Source organism: Podarcis tiliguerta, assembly GCF_965153285.1.
Source record: "Podarcis tiliguerta genome assembly, chromosome: 2".
Classification (NCBI taxonomy): Eukaryota; Metazoa; Chordata; class Lepidosauria; order Squamata; family Lacertidae; genus Podarcis; species Podarcis tiliguerta.
In genome coordinates this window covers 50,686,059-50,701,987 of record NC_139535.1, presented here as the reverse complement: position 1 = coordinate 50,701,987, position 15,929 = coordinate 50,686,059, and the positions used below count along the sequence as shown (strand labels likewise).

At 45.6% G+C, this 15,929-nt stretch overlaps 1 protein-coding gene across 3 annotated transcripts in view; it reads left to right on the top strand.

Moving 5' to 3' along the window:
* Positions 1-15,529, top strand: part of SEMA3G (semaphorin 3G) — a 71,907-nt gene extending 56,378 nt beyond the window's left edge. For 2 of the 3 annotated variants that reach the window (XM_083429412.1, XM_083429413.1), the window contains exons 8-16: positions 2,572-2,686; positions 3,545-3,614; positions 4,610-4,754; positions 6,033-6,264; positions 7,188-7,279; positions 7,935-7,976; positions 9,309-9,534; positions 10,732-10,871; positions 13,592-15,529. In XM_083429412.1, coding sequence (XP_083285538.1) covers positions 2,572-2,686; positions 3,545-3,614; positions 4,610-4,754; positions 6,033-6,264; positions 7,188-7,279; positions 7,935-7,976; positions 9,309-9,534; positions 10,732-10,871; positions 13,592-14,047 — 1,518 coding nt within the window. In that variant the 3' untranslated portion in view covers positions 14,048-15,529. Of the gene's footprint in view, positions 1-2,571; positions 2,687-3,544; positions 3,615-4,609; positions 4,755-6,032; positions 6,265-7,187; positions 7,280-7,934; positions 7,977-9,308; positions 9,535-10,731; positions 11,450-11,521 lie in introns of all 3 variants that reach the window. The other variant, XR_014508533.1, reaches the window with a different exon arrangement.
* The last annotated feature ends 400 nt before the right edge of the window (positions 15,530-15,929 follow it).

Genomic DNA, 15,929 nt, shown 5'->3' with positions numbered 1-15,929 from the left:
GGTTGGATCTCTCAAGAGCATTAACACTTTGTGCCCATGGGATTCAGGGCTCAATTAGCAGCTGTGTTTAGCTTGCGGGGCTTTGGGTAAGGAAAATGAATGTCTTTCTGGGATTTTTTTCTTATAATCCTAAGATTAGCGAGTTCTGGCCCAACTGCACTAACCGCTGCTTAGTTTCCAGGCTCAACCTTTTAAGCTCTATACAGCTCAGAACCCCAGTCCCTAAAGGACTGCCTCTTCCCATATGTACCTGCCTGGAGACCACAATTCCAAAATCAGTGGGGAGGGTAGGTAGTGATCCGAGAATGGGCCTTTCCTGTCATTTGGAACACTCTCCCCCCGCCCACCTGGAGGCACACCTGGCTCTGACTTTACTATCATTTCAGCACTGGATTAAAAAGTTTTCATTCTCTTGGGCATGTGGGCAGCTTTAATAATATGATTCTTACAGTTATTCAATCAAGCTTTAGTGTGTGCATTTTTACAATTGTTGCACTGATAATTGTGCATTTTTTAAAATATGTTTGCATTGGGTGGGGTTCCCTGAATGAGTCCCAGCAGCAGCAGCCCTATGTAAGGTTTTCTATGTGAAATGGGGCTTTCTCCCCTTCTATGCCCCTTGCACCCCCCAGAATTGGCTTGGGAGAACCCCCAGAACTGGGGAAGGGGGAGAGGTGAAGTTGAATTGCAATTTTGGCGCTCTTTTCAAGACTGTAAAGAAAGGATTGCAAGTGGAGATAAAAAGATTGCTCAAGCAGCAGGGCATATTGAAAGGAATGCAATAAGACACTGCATACTAAAATACTTACTCTGTGTGAAAAGTATAGGAGTTGGAATGACAGCAGATAACTGTGAAATAAAGGAGCACCAAAAATAGATGGGAACGCAGTATCCTTCAGCATGAGAGTCAAGAGTGTAAAAGCCAAAAAAAGCTTCTTTTGGTATGTGTCTGAAATTGTAGTTGCAGGAAGTAGGGCTACAGAAATGTTTATTGATGGGTACATGGACTGAACTGGACATTTCTGCAACATGGTTAAATCGCTGCTACCAAAAGCTGATGACGTGAGGCTGCAGTCACAGAATTTATTCCAGGCGTCTTAGAATGCAACCTGAGGTGCAGTTCCTAAAATCAGCCTCATCATCAAGAGCAATGCAAATCCTAGCAGTCCCCTTCAGAAAGAAAAGAGAGAGGGGAATTTTCCATTCAATTCTCTGCTTGTGTGGTACCCACATTCTTGAGGGGCAGGGAGAGATATAAAACATATGTCTTGGGATAATGAACAAAAAACTGTTCAGCTTCCAGACATAAATGTTTCAGAAACAAAAGCTGAAAATTAAAATGCAAAAAAGCCTCGTGCACTTTAGAAAAGAAAGAAAAGAAAACATAGTTGATGAACCATGTGATTTAATATTAGAAATGTGTGCTTGAATAAAAGTTCAGATTTCGTTCAAAAAGCTGATAACACAGGACTGCCTGTGTGTATCTTTGAAGATGGTATTTCACAATTGGGGATTTACTACTGAAACAGTCCTCCTTTCTGCTGTGTACCTGCAGAGCCCATCTCAGCAGGCTCATTCTATATGAAACAGGACTTCTCCCAAACTTAAAGCATGCAAAAAGCTACAATACTGAATAAAAAATAACTGCTGATCACTGCATGTTTTGCGGTAAGGGAACTGAAGTGTAGGTTTGACTTTCCCTTGCCCAGAATTTTTGTTTGCTAGTCCTAGTCCACTTATCCATGCAAGAGTGGTTTCATAGCACATCCTAAAATATGCCCCAGAATTCTCTGCAGTACACAATAATTTCATGGTCTGCATGGCCTCTGCAGGCAGTAACACAGTCTTTTCAGGCAGTAGCTGCTGGAGGGAAGTCAGTGCTGAGTGATGAGGTGCTGTAGGACAGAGCTGGGTGTCCCAGATAGTCTGTTCTATGCCCTCTAAGCTAGCCTGCCTGTTGCCCCATCACCACTGATGTTGAAGTCCAATTTGTTTCTGTTTGTGGAAAGTAGGGGCAGAATCAGGTTCTTTGCTTCAGGGAGCAAAATGTCTTGGACCAGTCCCGTCTCTTGGAAGCCAAGGCTGTGTACCTGTTTACTCTGTGTTCAGTGTGCTCTCACTGCTGGTTTGGGAAGCGGTGTACACACGACGTTAGCCATCATCCATATCCGTTCTGTATCTGTCCTGCCATTTCTTATGGAATACTATATTTTCATGTGTTTTTGCCCAAACCACGTTTGATCTGAATTGAGAGAAAGAATGGCCAGCTGTATTTTGAGCTGCTTATGTATGTGTGGGCCCAGGCCAGGTCTGTATGGAAAAAGGGTTTCCCTTGTGTTAGAATGCTTGAAAATGACAGATCTACAGAGCAGAAATGAGAGCAATCTGAATAGAAGCCAATATCTGTCCTTCTGTTGGTTCTGAGTTTTTAGTTTTGCTTTTGATGCCTCTGGAAGGATTCCTAAAGCACAGCTTCAGCATGTCTTGTTTGTTTATTTGCAAAGAGACCTCATATCAGAAGCATCAGCTGCCTCCACTTCTGAGGATCCTTGTTTACTCTTCTCCTTTCAGAATGATGCTGGAGGACAGCGAGTGCTAGTCCATAAGTGGAGCACCTTCAACAAGGCCCGGCTGGTGTGCTCTGTCCCAGGACCAGATGGCATTGACACATACTTTGATGAACTGGGTAAGAGAAACGAGCTCAGGATTGGTTGCCTTTCATAGGATTAGCTCCTCAGTTTGTCAGCTGGAAGCCAAGCCTTGAAAAGTGGGGTTTAGTTTGGCAATATGAGGAGAATGGGGGAGGGGTCCGTCTCAGTGAACAGTCAGGGGGCACCTCATGGCTACAGCAGTGCTCAAGCTAAGGAAATATGAAAGTGAGCAATGCTTTGGGTGGGAGACCACCAGAAGCCCCATCTCCCAAGACATGGGCCACGTTGTCTGGAGCTAATGAGAGTTGGAGTCTAACAACGTCTGGAGAGCCACAGGTTCCCCACCCTATGAATAGGCGATGAAGGTAACATACTTTTGCGTTAGGAAATCACTAAGATCAGGACTGGCCCAAGACGTTTTGTTGCCTGAGGCAGGGCAGCAAATGGCACCCTCCCCAACCTAGTCAAGGTGGACAGTACCTAAAGCTTGCCAGGATTGCCAAAATATTACACAAGCACTTTTCCTTCTCTCTAGCACTAACAATATAACAACAAAATGAACAGTAAACACTTTGCTGCCTTTTTGTAATGCCCCAAATCTGCTGCCTGAGCTGCCTGCCTCATTCTGTCTAGTGGTAGGGCCAGCCCTGTCAATTGTATGTGGGGGACTACAAGTGTGTTACAGCCGGATCACACATACACACACTGATCTTTTCAGCTGTCTCTTTGGTACCAACATCCATCAGCCCCCAGCTGCTTGCATACCTTAAGCAAGCCAATTGACTAAAACAGGATTTTAGTTTCTTGGCATGTGTATGTTGGTAAGCCGGTGAACAAAGTTAGGTGCATGAGAGAGCCCTTTAAATGCTGTGAATCAAACATCTCTTAAACAGAGGATGTCTTTCTCCTGAGGACCAAAGATGGGAAGAGCCCTGAAATCTATGCACTCTTTAGCACCATCAGGTGAGATTATTTTGCTTCTGCTGTTTGTTTGTTTTTTGCTTCTGAGGGGAACCTTGAGATGTCTAGCACTATATACCTTGTCTGAACAACTCTCATCCATACAAATCTTCTCTGAGGGCCTCTCCAGTTTGGTGTTATTTCTGTGAGCCTATTCTCCCAACATGTTGTTGATGCAATAATAGTGCATTAGTAGTGGATTTATGACGGACTGTGTACATATCATTCCTCTTTGTTAGTTGTTCTCTGATGCTTTGCCAGTGTTCTTTGCATTATTGCCATCTGGAGGGGCACTCTGATACTATTGGGGGGCAAAAAAAGAAACTTTTGTGGTATGAAAAGTTACAGGATTTTACCAGGAAGTTACGGGACATGCACTGATCAGAAATGAAGCAGGTGCACACAGTGTTGAAACCTGGATTGCATATAACTTCCCCTATATCATCAGTAGCACAAATTGTCTTGTGTTTCTCCAATGAAGGACTACCGTATTTTTCGCTCTATAAGACGCACCAGACCATAAGACACACCTAGTTTTTGGAGGAGGAAAACAAGAAAAAAATATTCTGAATCTCAGAAGCCAGAACAACAAGAGGGATAGCAGCTGCAGCTGTTCTGGCTTCTGGGATAGCTGCGCAGCCTGCATTCGCTCCATAAGACGCACACACATTTCCACTTACTTTTTAGGAGGGAAAAAGTGAGTCTTATAGAGCAAAAAATACGGTAGTTATAGCTTGCCAGTTTTTCAGTACTTAAACTGTTAATTTGAAGAATGGAGGCCATGCGCTCTGATATGGAATTCCTAATATCTGATTATATATAATCCTCTTGGATGATTTTGAAGCATTTACAACTGGAAATGTAAGACTGTATTTTACCTCACTCCCTAATATACCCAAGCATTGAATACACACAATACTAAATATTAAGACAGTGTTTGGAAAAAATGTTCTTTCCCCAAATAGGTTCTTACTATGGCTAAATGTCTCTCATTGCAGCAATGTCTTCCAAGGCTTTGCCATCTGCGTATATCGTATGGCAGACATCTGGGAGGTTTTTAATGGACCATTTGCTCATAAAGATGGCCCAGACCATCAGTGGGCAGCTTATGAGGGCAAGGTGCCTTACCCGAGGCCAGGAGTTGTAAGTAATTCATACCTGAACTATGAAAACAATCTTAAACACTTGTTTAGAAAAAGAACTTCCTAACCATAGTTTTTTTTTACTTAATAATTAATTCTGATTTCGGATATTATCTGGCAGTGCCATTAAGACCCTGGCTGTTTGTGTCTAGCAGTATTTTATGGGGCAGGAGATGTTAGGGTGAACTGGCAACTCCATGCAAAACAAACAAATGGCCTTTCAGGAAAAGTCCCCTGTTGACATGCGTGGAATATGGCATTTGGTTGGGGTTTTTTAAAAAAACAAAGACTATCAACTTCTTTTTGTGGAACAGTGTTAGGGCATTAATCCAAGTTGAAAAGTTGCAAGTGGGTGACGTTCTGATTGGGAAGCAGACATTTCTGTGGGGTAGCACAAATACTTTGTCGTAAGTGACTGAAGTGTCCTCTGCATCAGAGAGACATCACAGAAAATAAGCACATAGTCCAGGTAGAGCAAGTTCCGAGAGCAGCCAAGGACCAGTATCCCAGTGGTTAGAGCACATGCTTTGTGTGCAGAAGGTCCCACATTCAATCCCTGGCATCTCCAATAGTGCTGGGAAATTCCCTTCTCTGAAACCTGGAGATCTTCTGCCAGTCAGTGTGGCATTTCATCCGCTTTATCCAGTCGGAACCATTGTGTCTCGTGTTAGATATATTTCTAGTACTGAAGACAGAAGCAAACAGTGGACTCTTCCTAACGAGGTCAACTGAGACGTGTGCTGATTTATAAATGAATTTCCCAGGTGCTTCTGTCTGGTACTGGATGCTGAACTAAATGAACTTTTAGGGATAGTATTCACTTAAGCAGTCAAAAACTCTCTAGAGAACCTTTCTCAGCCTGAGGGCCGTGTTTCCTTCTTGGCAACCTTCTGAGGGCCACATGCCAGTGGTGAGTGGGACAAGAGTCAAACGTGGACAGAGCAGTGAGTGACCTTTATTCAGTAAGCTAGTTCCTACAACCCCCCCACCCCAACTTCCATACAGGCAAGCTAGAGTCGTTTTCCGAGTTCAAAGACACAGTCCAGCCAGGCAAAAACACTCGAGGCAAGTGAAAGGTGTGGCTAGAGAGGAAGTGTGGCCTGGGCCAAGGGCCAGATAGAGGGGTATGTCCTGAGGTTCCCCACCCCTGCCCTAGTCAGAATCATTCCTATAATTCAAGAATCATAGGAGACTTTTCATTGTGATCAGTGCTCTGTGGTGAAGCAGCAGGAACAGAGTCCCATTTGGCTGAAATGCTGTTCTTTTCCCTCCATTCCAGTGCCCCAGCAAAACCACCAATCAGCCAAGCCGGCAGTACTCCTCCACCAAGGACTACCCTGATGAGGTCCTGCACTTTGCCCGTGCCCACCCACTGATGAGCAGATCCGTGTACCCTCTGCATCGCCGGCCTGTGCTGGTGAAGACCAACCTGCAGCACCGCCTGCGGCAGATAGTGGTAGACCGTGTGGAAGCTGAGGATGGGCAGTATGATGTCATGTTCATTGGCACAGGTGCAATTGCGTGGAGCGTTAGGGCTTGGTGATGTTGGGGGTGGGCATCTGTCAATGTGGAAGTGAATATTAGAGGCAATCCCTTGAAATTTTGCATGCTCTGAGGCTGAGCTTGGGTATGGAAAACCAGGTTTGGGACCAACTAAGTACTTGTGATCCCTGGATCAAATTAAACCTTTTTGTATATGAACTGAAACCCCGGGGGCCTCAGCAAAGTTTCCTGCTGTCTTACAGAATGACTCTTGAAGCTTGCCAGCTTCTCTCTTTCCTCAGTCCCCACCCACATTTACTCTTTGTAGGTGATTGCTGTTTTGGAACTTGCGTTTATCATTTATCCATTATTGTTCTGTCCTAGGCCACTGTATCCATAAGCATTCTTTCTGTATCCATGTTGTGATACACTCCATTCTTAGGTGAGATAAAGTACCTAGTTGACTAGATGCAAGAAGTTGAAAAGTTCCTTGAAAGACCAAGGCGGGGGAATAAGAGGGCAAAATACTTTTGAAGGGGCTCTCCTCTTTCATCTTGTCCCAGTGAGCCAATGAGGCTACCCCTCTATCAGCTGAGAAACAATTTCCCTTAAACTAGCATAGGCTTCCCACAAAATAGCTCATAAGCAAAATGGATTCAAGGACAGGAGAAGTGAAGAAGACATCCATGATCACACATGCAGTCAGTGGTGTAAACTGGAGTCAAATCCCAGCTCTCTCTCGATTTCCAATAGCAGCTTCCTTTGTATCTTTTATAAGTGCTTTCTGTGGGAATAACATGGTCCCCAAGGACAAGCTGTCTTTCTTTGCAAGTTTCTGTCCAGGGTAGAGATCAGTGGTCAAAGAGGAGCACGCTTTTGCCTCTGACAGAATGCCTGGTGGCCACAGAGGTAGTTGCCTTTGTTTCACAGTTCTCCCTTTCCTGCTTCCTAGATGCTGGCTCTGTACTGAAGGTTATAGCCCTTCAGAGAGGCAACTTTGCAGCAGCTGAAGAAGTCATTTTGGAGGAGCTTCAAGTATTTAAGGTGAGGTTTTAAAAAAAAAAAGGGCAACGTGTACAACCTGATCCCGGAACAGATATGCTAATCATGACTGTATTACACAGACATGTAATTAGCTAAGTATTCTTCTTTGTTCACGTGTAGATTGGATGTATCCAGGGCTTTTTTTAGTGGGAACTCACAGAAACTCAGTTTCAGCACCTCTCAGGTGGGCCCCATTGTCATTCTAAGAGAACAAGGGAGGTGTTCATGGTGAGTTCTGGCACCTCTTTTGCTAAGAAAAATAGCACTGGATATACCTCTCTTGCACATTCTTGCAGCATGGATGCATATTTGTGTGCTAGCAGATATTACTTGTCTAATTCTGTGCTCATGTCACAGAAGTATATTTGTAATAACCCAGTTTCCACACATACTGTCCTTTTTATCTTACGCCATATGTCATACATAGGACATGGCATTTCAACATTACTAAAGCTCTAATCCTGAACAATTTCTTTGTCTCTCTGTTTGTGTGTGTCCATGTGCCTTTATTTATGTGTGAGAATAGTGGGGAACTGAATGACCCTATATCTCTGTAGGAAATGCAGGACAGAAATGTGCAGTTGTGGGGGATTGGGGCAGGGATCACTTCTGCGGCATGTTTTACCTGAGAAGCCATTTATTTTTCTCCCTTCAGGCACCAGTCCCTATTACTGAGATGGAAATATCTGTCAAGCGAGTGAGTAATGAATTACTTCTTTAAAGTACAGGTGTGGTGGTGGAGAAGCCACTGTGCAGGAATGCTTTAGAAATGCCAGTCAAGCCATTGGCTACTGCAGGCTCTGGTGGTGGCAATCCAGCACTGTTACCAAAATAAAACCCTATCTATTAAAGACCAAAGACCCCTGCAGCAGCTTTATAATAAAGGTTTGTTTGTTTTAATCCCAGGAGATCCAATCACAGATCCCCCATCTGATGTCTGTTTTGACCCTCAATTCACACCTAGGTGCAAGGTTCATTCACAGCCATACATTATGTGTGTAGGAGGCATCATGTGTTGGCAGGTGAGGTGGGTGGGACACTTCTGGAGATGCTCATAGGGTTCTCATTAACAAGGCTGAACAGAAATAAGCACATTTCACTACAAAGATGGACCTCGGTTTTAGACTCTGCTATACCAGGACAGCAACCCAAGGGTCAATGCAAAATCATTCCGCTCTGTTAAACACTTGAATCATTCATAAACTGCAAGGTCCTTATTTTAGTACAATCCTGCCATGCAGAACCTCAGTCATGTACATTTTGCTTGCTCTTTGACCTTCTTCACCACCTGAACTTTTTTTGTTTTGTCCAAATAGATAAAATTCCTCTACTTCTGTAATGTTTGTTTAGATCTGTAAATAGACCCACCCCCTGGACTCTAATCTTCATCTATTATTTAGTTCCCAGGAAAGCTAGCAGAACTGGTGAGAGCATTCCTACCCTTCGCCATTTCCCATAAATCACGCTGCATTAGAGTCCAAGCATGCAACACACTCGTCCCTCTTTACTCCTTGTAACCTGAAAGGCTGCCTTTCACTCCCTGTATACCTGACAGCGTACTTCTGTTGTGACCTGCAACATTCCTTGTATTGCTCTCCCACCTGGATATTATATCTAGAACTGTCAGCCTGTTTTGCAATCCCCTGGTTGCTTTAGATTTACCGGTAGTTCAGGCAAATCTTAACCTAATTATTCTCTAGTGTCCCAGCAGCAAATTTGAAAAGAGTAGCTTTTATGGAGAATTGTCTTCGGGCAATATTGTCTTCAGGCAATTGCCTCCAATTGCAGCCCAAGTTTCTGTTTGCCAACCTGCAGTCCAAAATATCTGGAGGGTACCAGGTTGGCAAAGGCTGTTCTACTGGGTACAGGAGATGAGTTTATTCTGGAGAGAAAGGAGTGCATCAAAGCTACACTGCAAGGCTTCGCTCCTTTAGCTCTCATAGGAATGCTGTTGAAAATGTTGGTTGGAGAGTACGGACTCTGCAGTTTAGTACAATTCCAACTCACCTAGCCTCCTTTGTTTTGACAGCAAATGTTGTATGTAGGCTCCCGAGTGGGAGTTGCCCAAGTGAAACTGCATGAGTGTGAGACGTACGGGACAGCCTGTGCGGAGTGCTGCCTAGCACGGGACCCTTACTGTGCCTGGGACGGCCTCACCTGCACCAGGTACCAGGCATCAGGCAAGCGTCGTTTTCGTCGGCAGGACATCCGGAATGGGAACCCCATGCACCAGTGCCTGGATCAAAACTTGACAGGTGAGGAAACATGTGAGGTACATACCCAGACCAGTAGCTGTGGGTTATGAAGAGAACGGGGCAGCTGTGTACGCAATACACTCTGTTGCAGTGCAAGCTCAGTAGGGTAGCCCAGCGACAATATGTTTGCTGTTGTGTTGCTCTCTTTTTTGCCACAGCGTGCTCATTAGATCAGAGGCCATGAGAGTCTCACAAAGTTACCGTCTATTTATTTGGGAGGAGGTATACTTACTCATTTCATTTCATTTCATTTATTTTGCATTTCTATCCCACCTTTTTCTCCAGGGAGCTCAAGGTGGCATACATGGTTCACCTTCTCCTCATTTAATCCCAGCAAAAACCATGTTAGGCTGAGAGCAAGTGGTTGGCCCAAGGTCACCTAGTGAATTTCATGGCTGAGTGGGATTTAAGCCCTGGGGTCTCCCAGGTATTAGTCCAAAACTCTAACCACTACAGCACACTGCCTCTCTTCCAGCCAATCTCCCAGTCCCCTACTTCAGGTAGCTTCAGCCCCAACCCCCGCCCAATCTCCCATGGCCTAGAATCTAATAATGTAGGCAGGTGTTCTAAGCAAGCTGGTGGGGGCGGAGGCAAGCATTGCTTGAGTGTTACAAGAAAGCAGTACAGCCCAGGAATTCAGTTAAGAGAAGTGTAAAAAGGTGAGGCTGTGGGGGTGTGTAGGTGAGGCTGTGGGGGTGTGTAGGACATGGCTGGCAGAGCATCCTGATATGATGTCTGCTATTCCAGACACTTACAGGGAAGTTTTAAAACACCAGGCTTGCCAGTCTCAAGGATTCTTAACGAGGGCATTGTCATAAGCCATATCTACAGCCCTTGAAAACACAGGGTGGTGGTGAAAACAGCAACAGTTTGGGCAGCTAGCATTAGCTGAGGCTTTCATTATGTTATCGCAGATGTGCCTCAGAGGAGGCTTCATGCGCATAGAAAAAAATAATTCTTTTAGTGTCCCCAGGTGTACAGGTCAAGCTTTTGCTTGCATGTGACAGACCTCTCTGTGCCAAACATCCACAGAACAAGTCCCTGGATCAGCAAGGCTTTAGCCCCCAGCCCCCAGCCCCTCCCCATGTTCAGCTGCAGTATTCTGCCCTGTCACGCAGGCCGTGGCCCTCTGCAAGGAGATGGGCTCTTTCTGCTCAGCTAGCAGTCTCTGATATGGGCACCCTCCTGTTTCCATAGTGGATGATTTCGACAGCACGGAGGAGAAGGTGGTCTATGGGACGGAACACAACAGCACCTTCTTGGAGTGCATCCCAAAGTCACCCCAGGCTGCGGTGCAATGGTTTGTACACCGGTCTCCAGAAGAGTTAAGAGACGAGGTGAGGCCAGTCCCGTTCTCCACTTTCTCAATACTTTTGCTTCCTTTTCAATAGGATTTAAGAAAAAATATATATCGCTAAATGCATTCAAATTCTAACCTTGTTCTTCCTGCTTTTTGGGGGTGGGGGTGTTCACCACCACTGTGAATTCAACGGTTAAAACTTTTTTCTGCCATGAAAATGTGGTAATAAATATAAACAATTTAAACAAGTAAATACCTAAGCCCGTTCTACCCCCATTACACAGAATGAGCTGGGAGACTGAGGTGGAAGAATTTTGCATAGGTACCACTTCAGGCTGCAGGTAGGGCATGTATCTCCCCGCCCCCCACTTAAATGCTTCCCCCACAAACGGTTCCTTCTATGTGCAAACTAGTCCATCAGGCAGAGGGATATACAAAACTTCTGCCTGTGGTGTTTGCAGCCTGTGGGTGGTTTTTTTGTTTTGTTTTTGTTTTAATGGAAGAAAGCATTCAAAGATACGCTCCCTCACTGCAGTCTGTAGTGGTGCAGTTCAGAATTCCACCCTCTCTCCAGCCATTCTGGGTAACGTGTAGAAAGGCTTTGTCTATGCCTAAGTTGGATCTTGTCCACATTTGAGCTGGATCTCCCTTAGAAGCCACACATTCTCTATTCAGATTTGATCTCAGTTACACACACAAAGGCTGGGAGGAGCAGAAAGGAAGTACACCTGGTTAGTTCCACAGAGTACAGATGACCACGGATATTCATTTGGAGTGCCACCAATGAGGAGCTGGCTTGTGTCACATCCTGTATTAACATCCAGTTAATACAGACACCTCCTGCTCAGATAGCAACAGATTCTTTAGGGCCTTTTCTTTGTACTTCCATCTGGCCCCTGTCATCTCACGTGCTTTCCCCCCTCTAGACCCTCGCCCCACTTCTTTAACCTTTCCTCATTTGGTTTCTTAGCCTTGCCTGCTGCATGGATCTCCGCTAGGAATTCTTGAATTAAACTGAAAATAGAGAAGCCCACGCTCCTACTGTGTGAGGTCTCGCCTCTCTCTCCCCAGAGTTAGCAGGCTAGTCTAATTCCCAGGAAGCTGGGTTGAGAAAGATGTGATAATAGTGTGAGGTTTCTGAAGGGGAACTCTCTGGAGCAAAAGGGGCAGTTGAAGGCTGGGCTGGCCAGTAAACACAGCTGGTAAGTTCCAGTCCAAGACTGGCAATTGCTAATAAGGCCAGCTCTGGTGTCATAAAGAGAGCGAAGTGGTGTCAAGACTCTCTCCTACCTCCCTCCAAACCCCATAGCTTTGTTAAAGGACCACACAGAGCATTGGAATGCGTCGTTCCTGCTTGGTTCCTTGTTCTGTATGTAAGACAAATAAATACAAATCATTCCATCGTAAGGGGGGGGGGGGAGGAAAACATTAAATGGATTCTTATGTGCCTCCACCCTCTTTTTTCAGTGTAGACTTTGAATGCAGAAGCATTCGGAGGCAACGCTTGTGTCATAGGGCCTGCCCGGAATGGTTTTACAGGTGAAGGATGTTCAGAGGAGAACAAAGGCTACATCAAGACTGAGCCTGTTATGTCATTCTTCATGCACTTAAAAAAAAAAAAAAAAGCAAATGAAGCTTATCCATCCAGTAGTTTAGGTGGTCCTCCTGGGTGGAGGAATTAGCTCCGGCAAGTGCTGCTTCCCTAGAAAGGGTGTTGGTTGCTTATAGCATAGGAATGAGACCCCCAGAGACAGTTACAGCTTAATTGCCAAGAAGGGATAGGCAGAGACAGGGAGGCTGTATGGATGGGGAAAGTGATAAGATGAGAAGAGTTGGTTTCTTTACAGAAAACGGTTGGACGTCCAATCTCGGCCCGTGTTGAGGGAATCTGACAAGTGCAATGCTGTGCAAGCTTGAGACACTGGCAGGAGAACAGCTGGGACTTGTATTCCTTAGCAGGAGGCAGGACTCCAGGCAGGGACAATCCTGCCTGCTCCATATGAAAGGAGGCTTGCAGCTTGATAGGCTGTTTCAAGAGATAATAATACAGAAGTAAATGAACTTTAGCTCAAAGAGCAATGGAAGCAAACATTGGAATTGTACTGACTCTCCTCCTCTGGGTTTCACAGCAACTCCCCCAACTGCCACCAACCCTTGTCTCATTCTTCAGCACTGTATCAGTATCTGGGATTGTGTGTACGCATTTTAAAAAAAATCTGCATCAAGAAACCCTGAATTCATTGTCCTGAATAAATCATGTGAATGAGACAACTACCCTGCACAATCTATTCCATCTCTTCTAGTTAAGAGGAAGAGGCATGATGTATTTCTGACCACTGGAAATTCCTCACACACTTACCTCCTCTGAATCTTCACCAGGGATTGGTTATATAATTTCAAACATGTCTCCACAGCATCTCTGTGAATCATGGAATTTTTGGGGAGCTGTAATTTTGCACCCATTGCTGCAGGGATCTACTTGATGACAGCAGTGCCACTACGAACTTCAGAAAAATACTGGCAACTCTTTCTCTTGATTCCCTGAAATGCCTTGAATGCAGAGGTGCAGATCTGTAATTTTAGACTCCTTTCCATAGTGTTGTTTATTACTTCAAAATGTGCCCTCCTGCTCATTCTACTGAGGAAACCCTGAAGTCCTGCCATGATGGCACCTCTGCTTTAGTAAGCTACAGGGCACCACCACCCAGAATCTAACCTCCTGCTCCCATTTCTTTCCCCTTAACCCTTTTTCTCCAGGTGAAAACAGATGATAGGATCATGAGGACAGAGCAAGGACTGCTCTTCCGGAAGCTCTTCCGCCAGGATGCGGGAACATATTACTGCAAGGCTCAGGAGCATGGCTTCACTCAGACCGTCACCAAAATCATGTTGGAGGTGATCGAGAGCGAGCAGCTGGAGCAGGTCTTTCAGCGGGAGCAGGAGGAGGAGCCGCCTCGCCCGCTGTGCCGGGTGCCTGATCCCCGCATGCTGCATGGGCAAAGGATGTGGTTCAAAGACATCATGCACCTCATCGGCTATTCCAACTTGCACCGGGTAGAGGAGTACTGTGAGCGCGTGTGGTGCGGAGACCGCCAGCTGCGGCACAAAGGCAGGCCCCCCAAGAGCAAGAACATGCTGGATGGTGGCAAAAAGGGGAGGGGCAAGCAGCACGGAGAGAGGAACCGGGTCCCTAGGCAAGCGGCTGCCACATAAGTGGAAAGGGAGCCAACACATGGCAGGAGGAGAACATGAGAGGAGGAAAGTCGGCATGGGCCAACCTTCCTCCTCGAGAATGAAAATCAGCCCCTCTGGGAACTGTCCTTATGATAGGAACTTGGCCTTTTGGAAGGGGCCGCCTTGCTGATCAGCTGAGCCTGGAGACATTCCTTGCTGGAAGCACATCACTTCCCTCTATCACTTGCATTGGAGACAAGGACTCAAACACCAGAGCCATTTCCTGCCTGTCCTGTCTTGATGTATTTCACTCGCACCTTGGGGGGTTGGTTGGTTGGTATCAGGCCTGGGAAGGTGTGGGTCGGCCTGAAGACATTACTCTCTCCATGCAGTTGTTGTGTATATTCAGTTGCTGCCCCCAATGTTCAATATGACTGAGCCACAAAATGCAGAGACATAAGGGCTGAGGATCCAACTACGTGGCAAAGGAAAACCATCAGCAGAAGTACCAGAAGACAAGCCAACAGCACTCTGCTTAGAAGTCTGGGTGGGAATAGTGGTGAGTTCCTGCTGGGAATGGGCAGGATGGAGGCAGGCAGGTCTCTCCTGCAGGTGACAAGTGACAGGCACATTCAGCTGCACGCAACATGTGACAAAAATCGCCTCTCTGAAGAGAGCGAATGTGGATTCCAGTGGGATCCCACCTACCCCCAGCAAAAATGGATAAGGAATGAATGTGATCAATGAGATATTGATTGTAATTGTTCTTTGGTGGTAGTGAGGCAAATTCTGTTTGTCAATCTTAGGGACTTCATCTGTCCGGAGGCAGGAAGCAGTCTAAAACTTTTGGGGAATTTTAACTGATGCGGCTTAATGTGATCATTTGTGAATGCAAAGCCTACATTGACCAGAATGCTAATTCACCTTGCCAGTGGCTCTCTTCTGCTTGACCAGCAATCTTGATGTTAACACTAATAGTGCAAAAAAAGGCTCGATGGGAATTTATAGGCCAAAGAAAACGTTATGTTGCAGCTGCACTACAACATTAGCCTGCTACTACTCATTTACAAGGCTGGGGCTGTCAGGGCGGGAAGTGAGTGGCAGGAGAGGAGTTAAGCACATCCTTCCACCTGCCTCCTTCCTGCCACTATGTGTCCCCTTCCAGGAGTGTGTTGGAGCTGAGGAGAAGCCACCAGGCTAATATTTATATGTGGCTGCAGCCATGAAACACATAGCTTGGCCCTCAGTTGTACATATGTGAATTTTGCAGGCTGCCTCATACCACCCAGAGCAGACTTACATCTTTCCCACCTGTGTCTTTTGAGCATTCTTAGCTGCATTCGCTGGGCCACGCAACATCTCTTCAAGCTCGTGTCAGAACTTTGGCTTTAAGTGCTCTCCGTCTTTCATTCCTGTATCTCTGAGGCTGTGTTGATCCCCTAGATGAAACTGATTAAGCGCCAACAGCTGAATGAAAACCACCAGTTTGTTCAACAAATAAATTAAACCCTTATGCAGCAAGCTCAGGCTTGGGGGCAAGTCTTTTCTCTTTTGTTTTCGGTGATTCAGTGTTCAGCTGCACAATGAATGGGTCTCATAGCAAGCTGTGCCCAGGACTGAAGTTTATTACTAAAACTTCTTCCTACAATGTCACTCATTGTACAGTCAAAAGTTGATTGTTTTCTCCAAACACATCGAACAATGCATGTGTCGAGGGGCCAGAAAATAAAGCTCAACTATCTATGGTTTTGTGAAGAGATTAGAAAGGTTAGCAGTGCACAGACGCCTCCTGAAATAAGATGTCCTCTCAGTGACCAGTTTCTGGAGAAAGCACTATTGACACAGTCAGTTTGGTAATAAATGGGCAGATAAAGACCATTGGGTGGTATTCAGTAAAACTTGGTTGAATACCACCCAATGT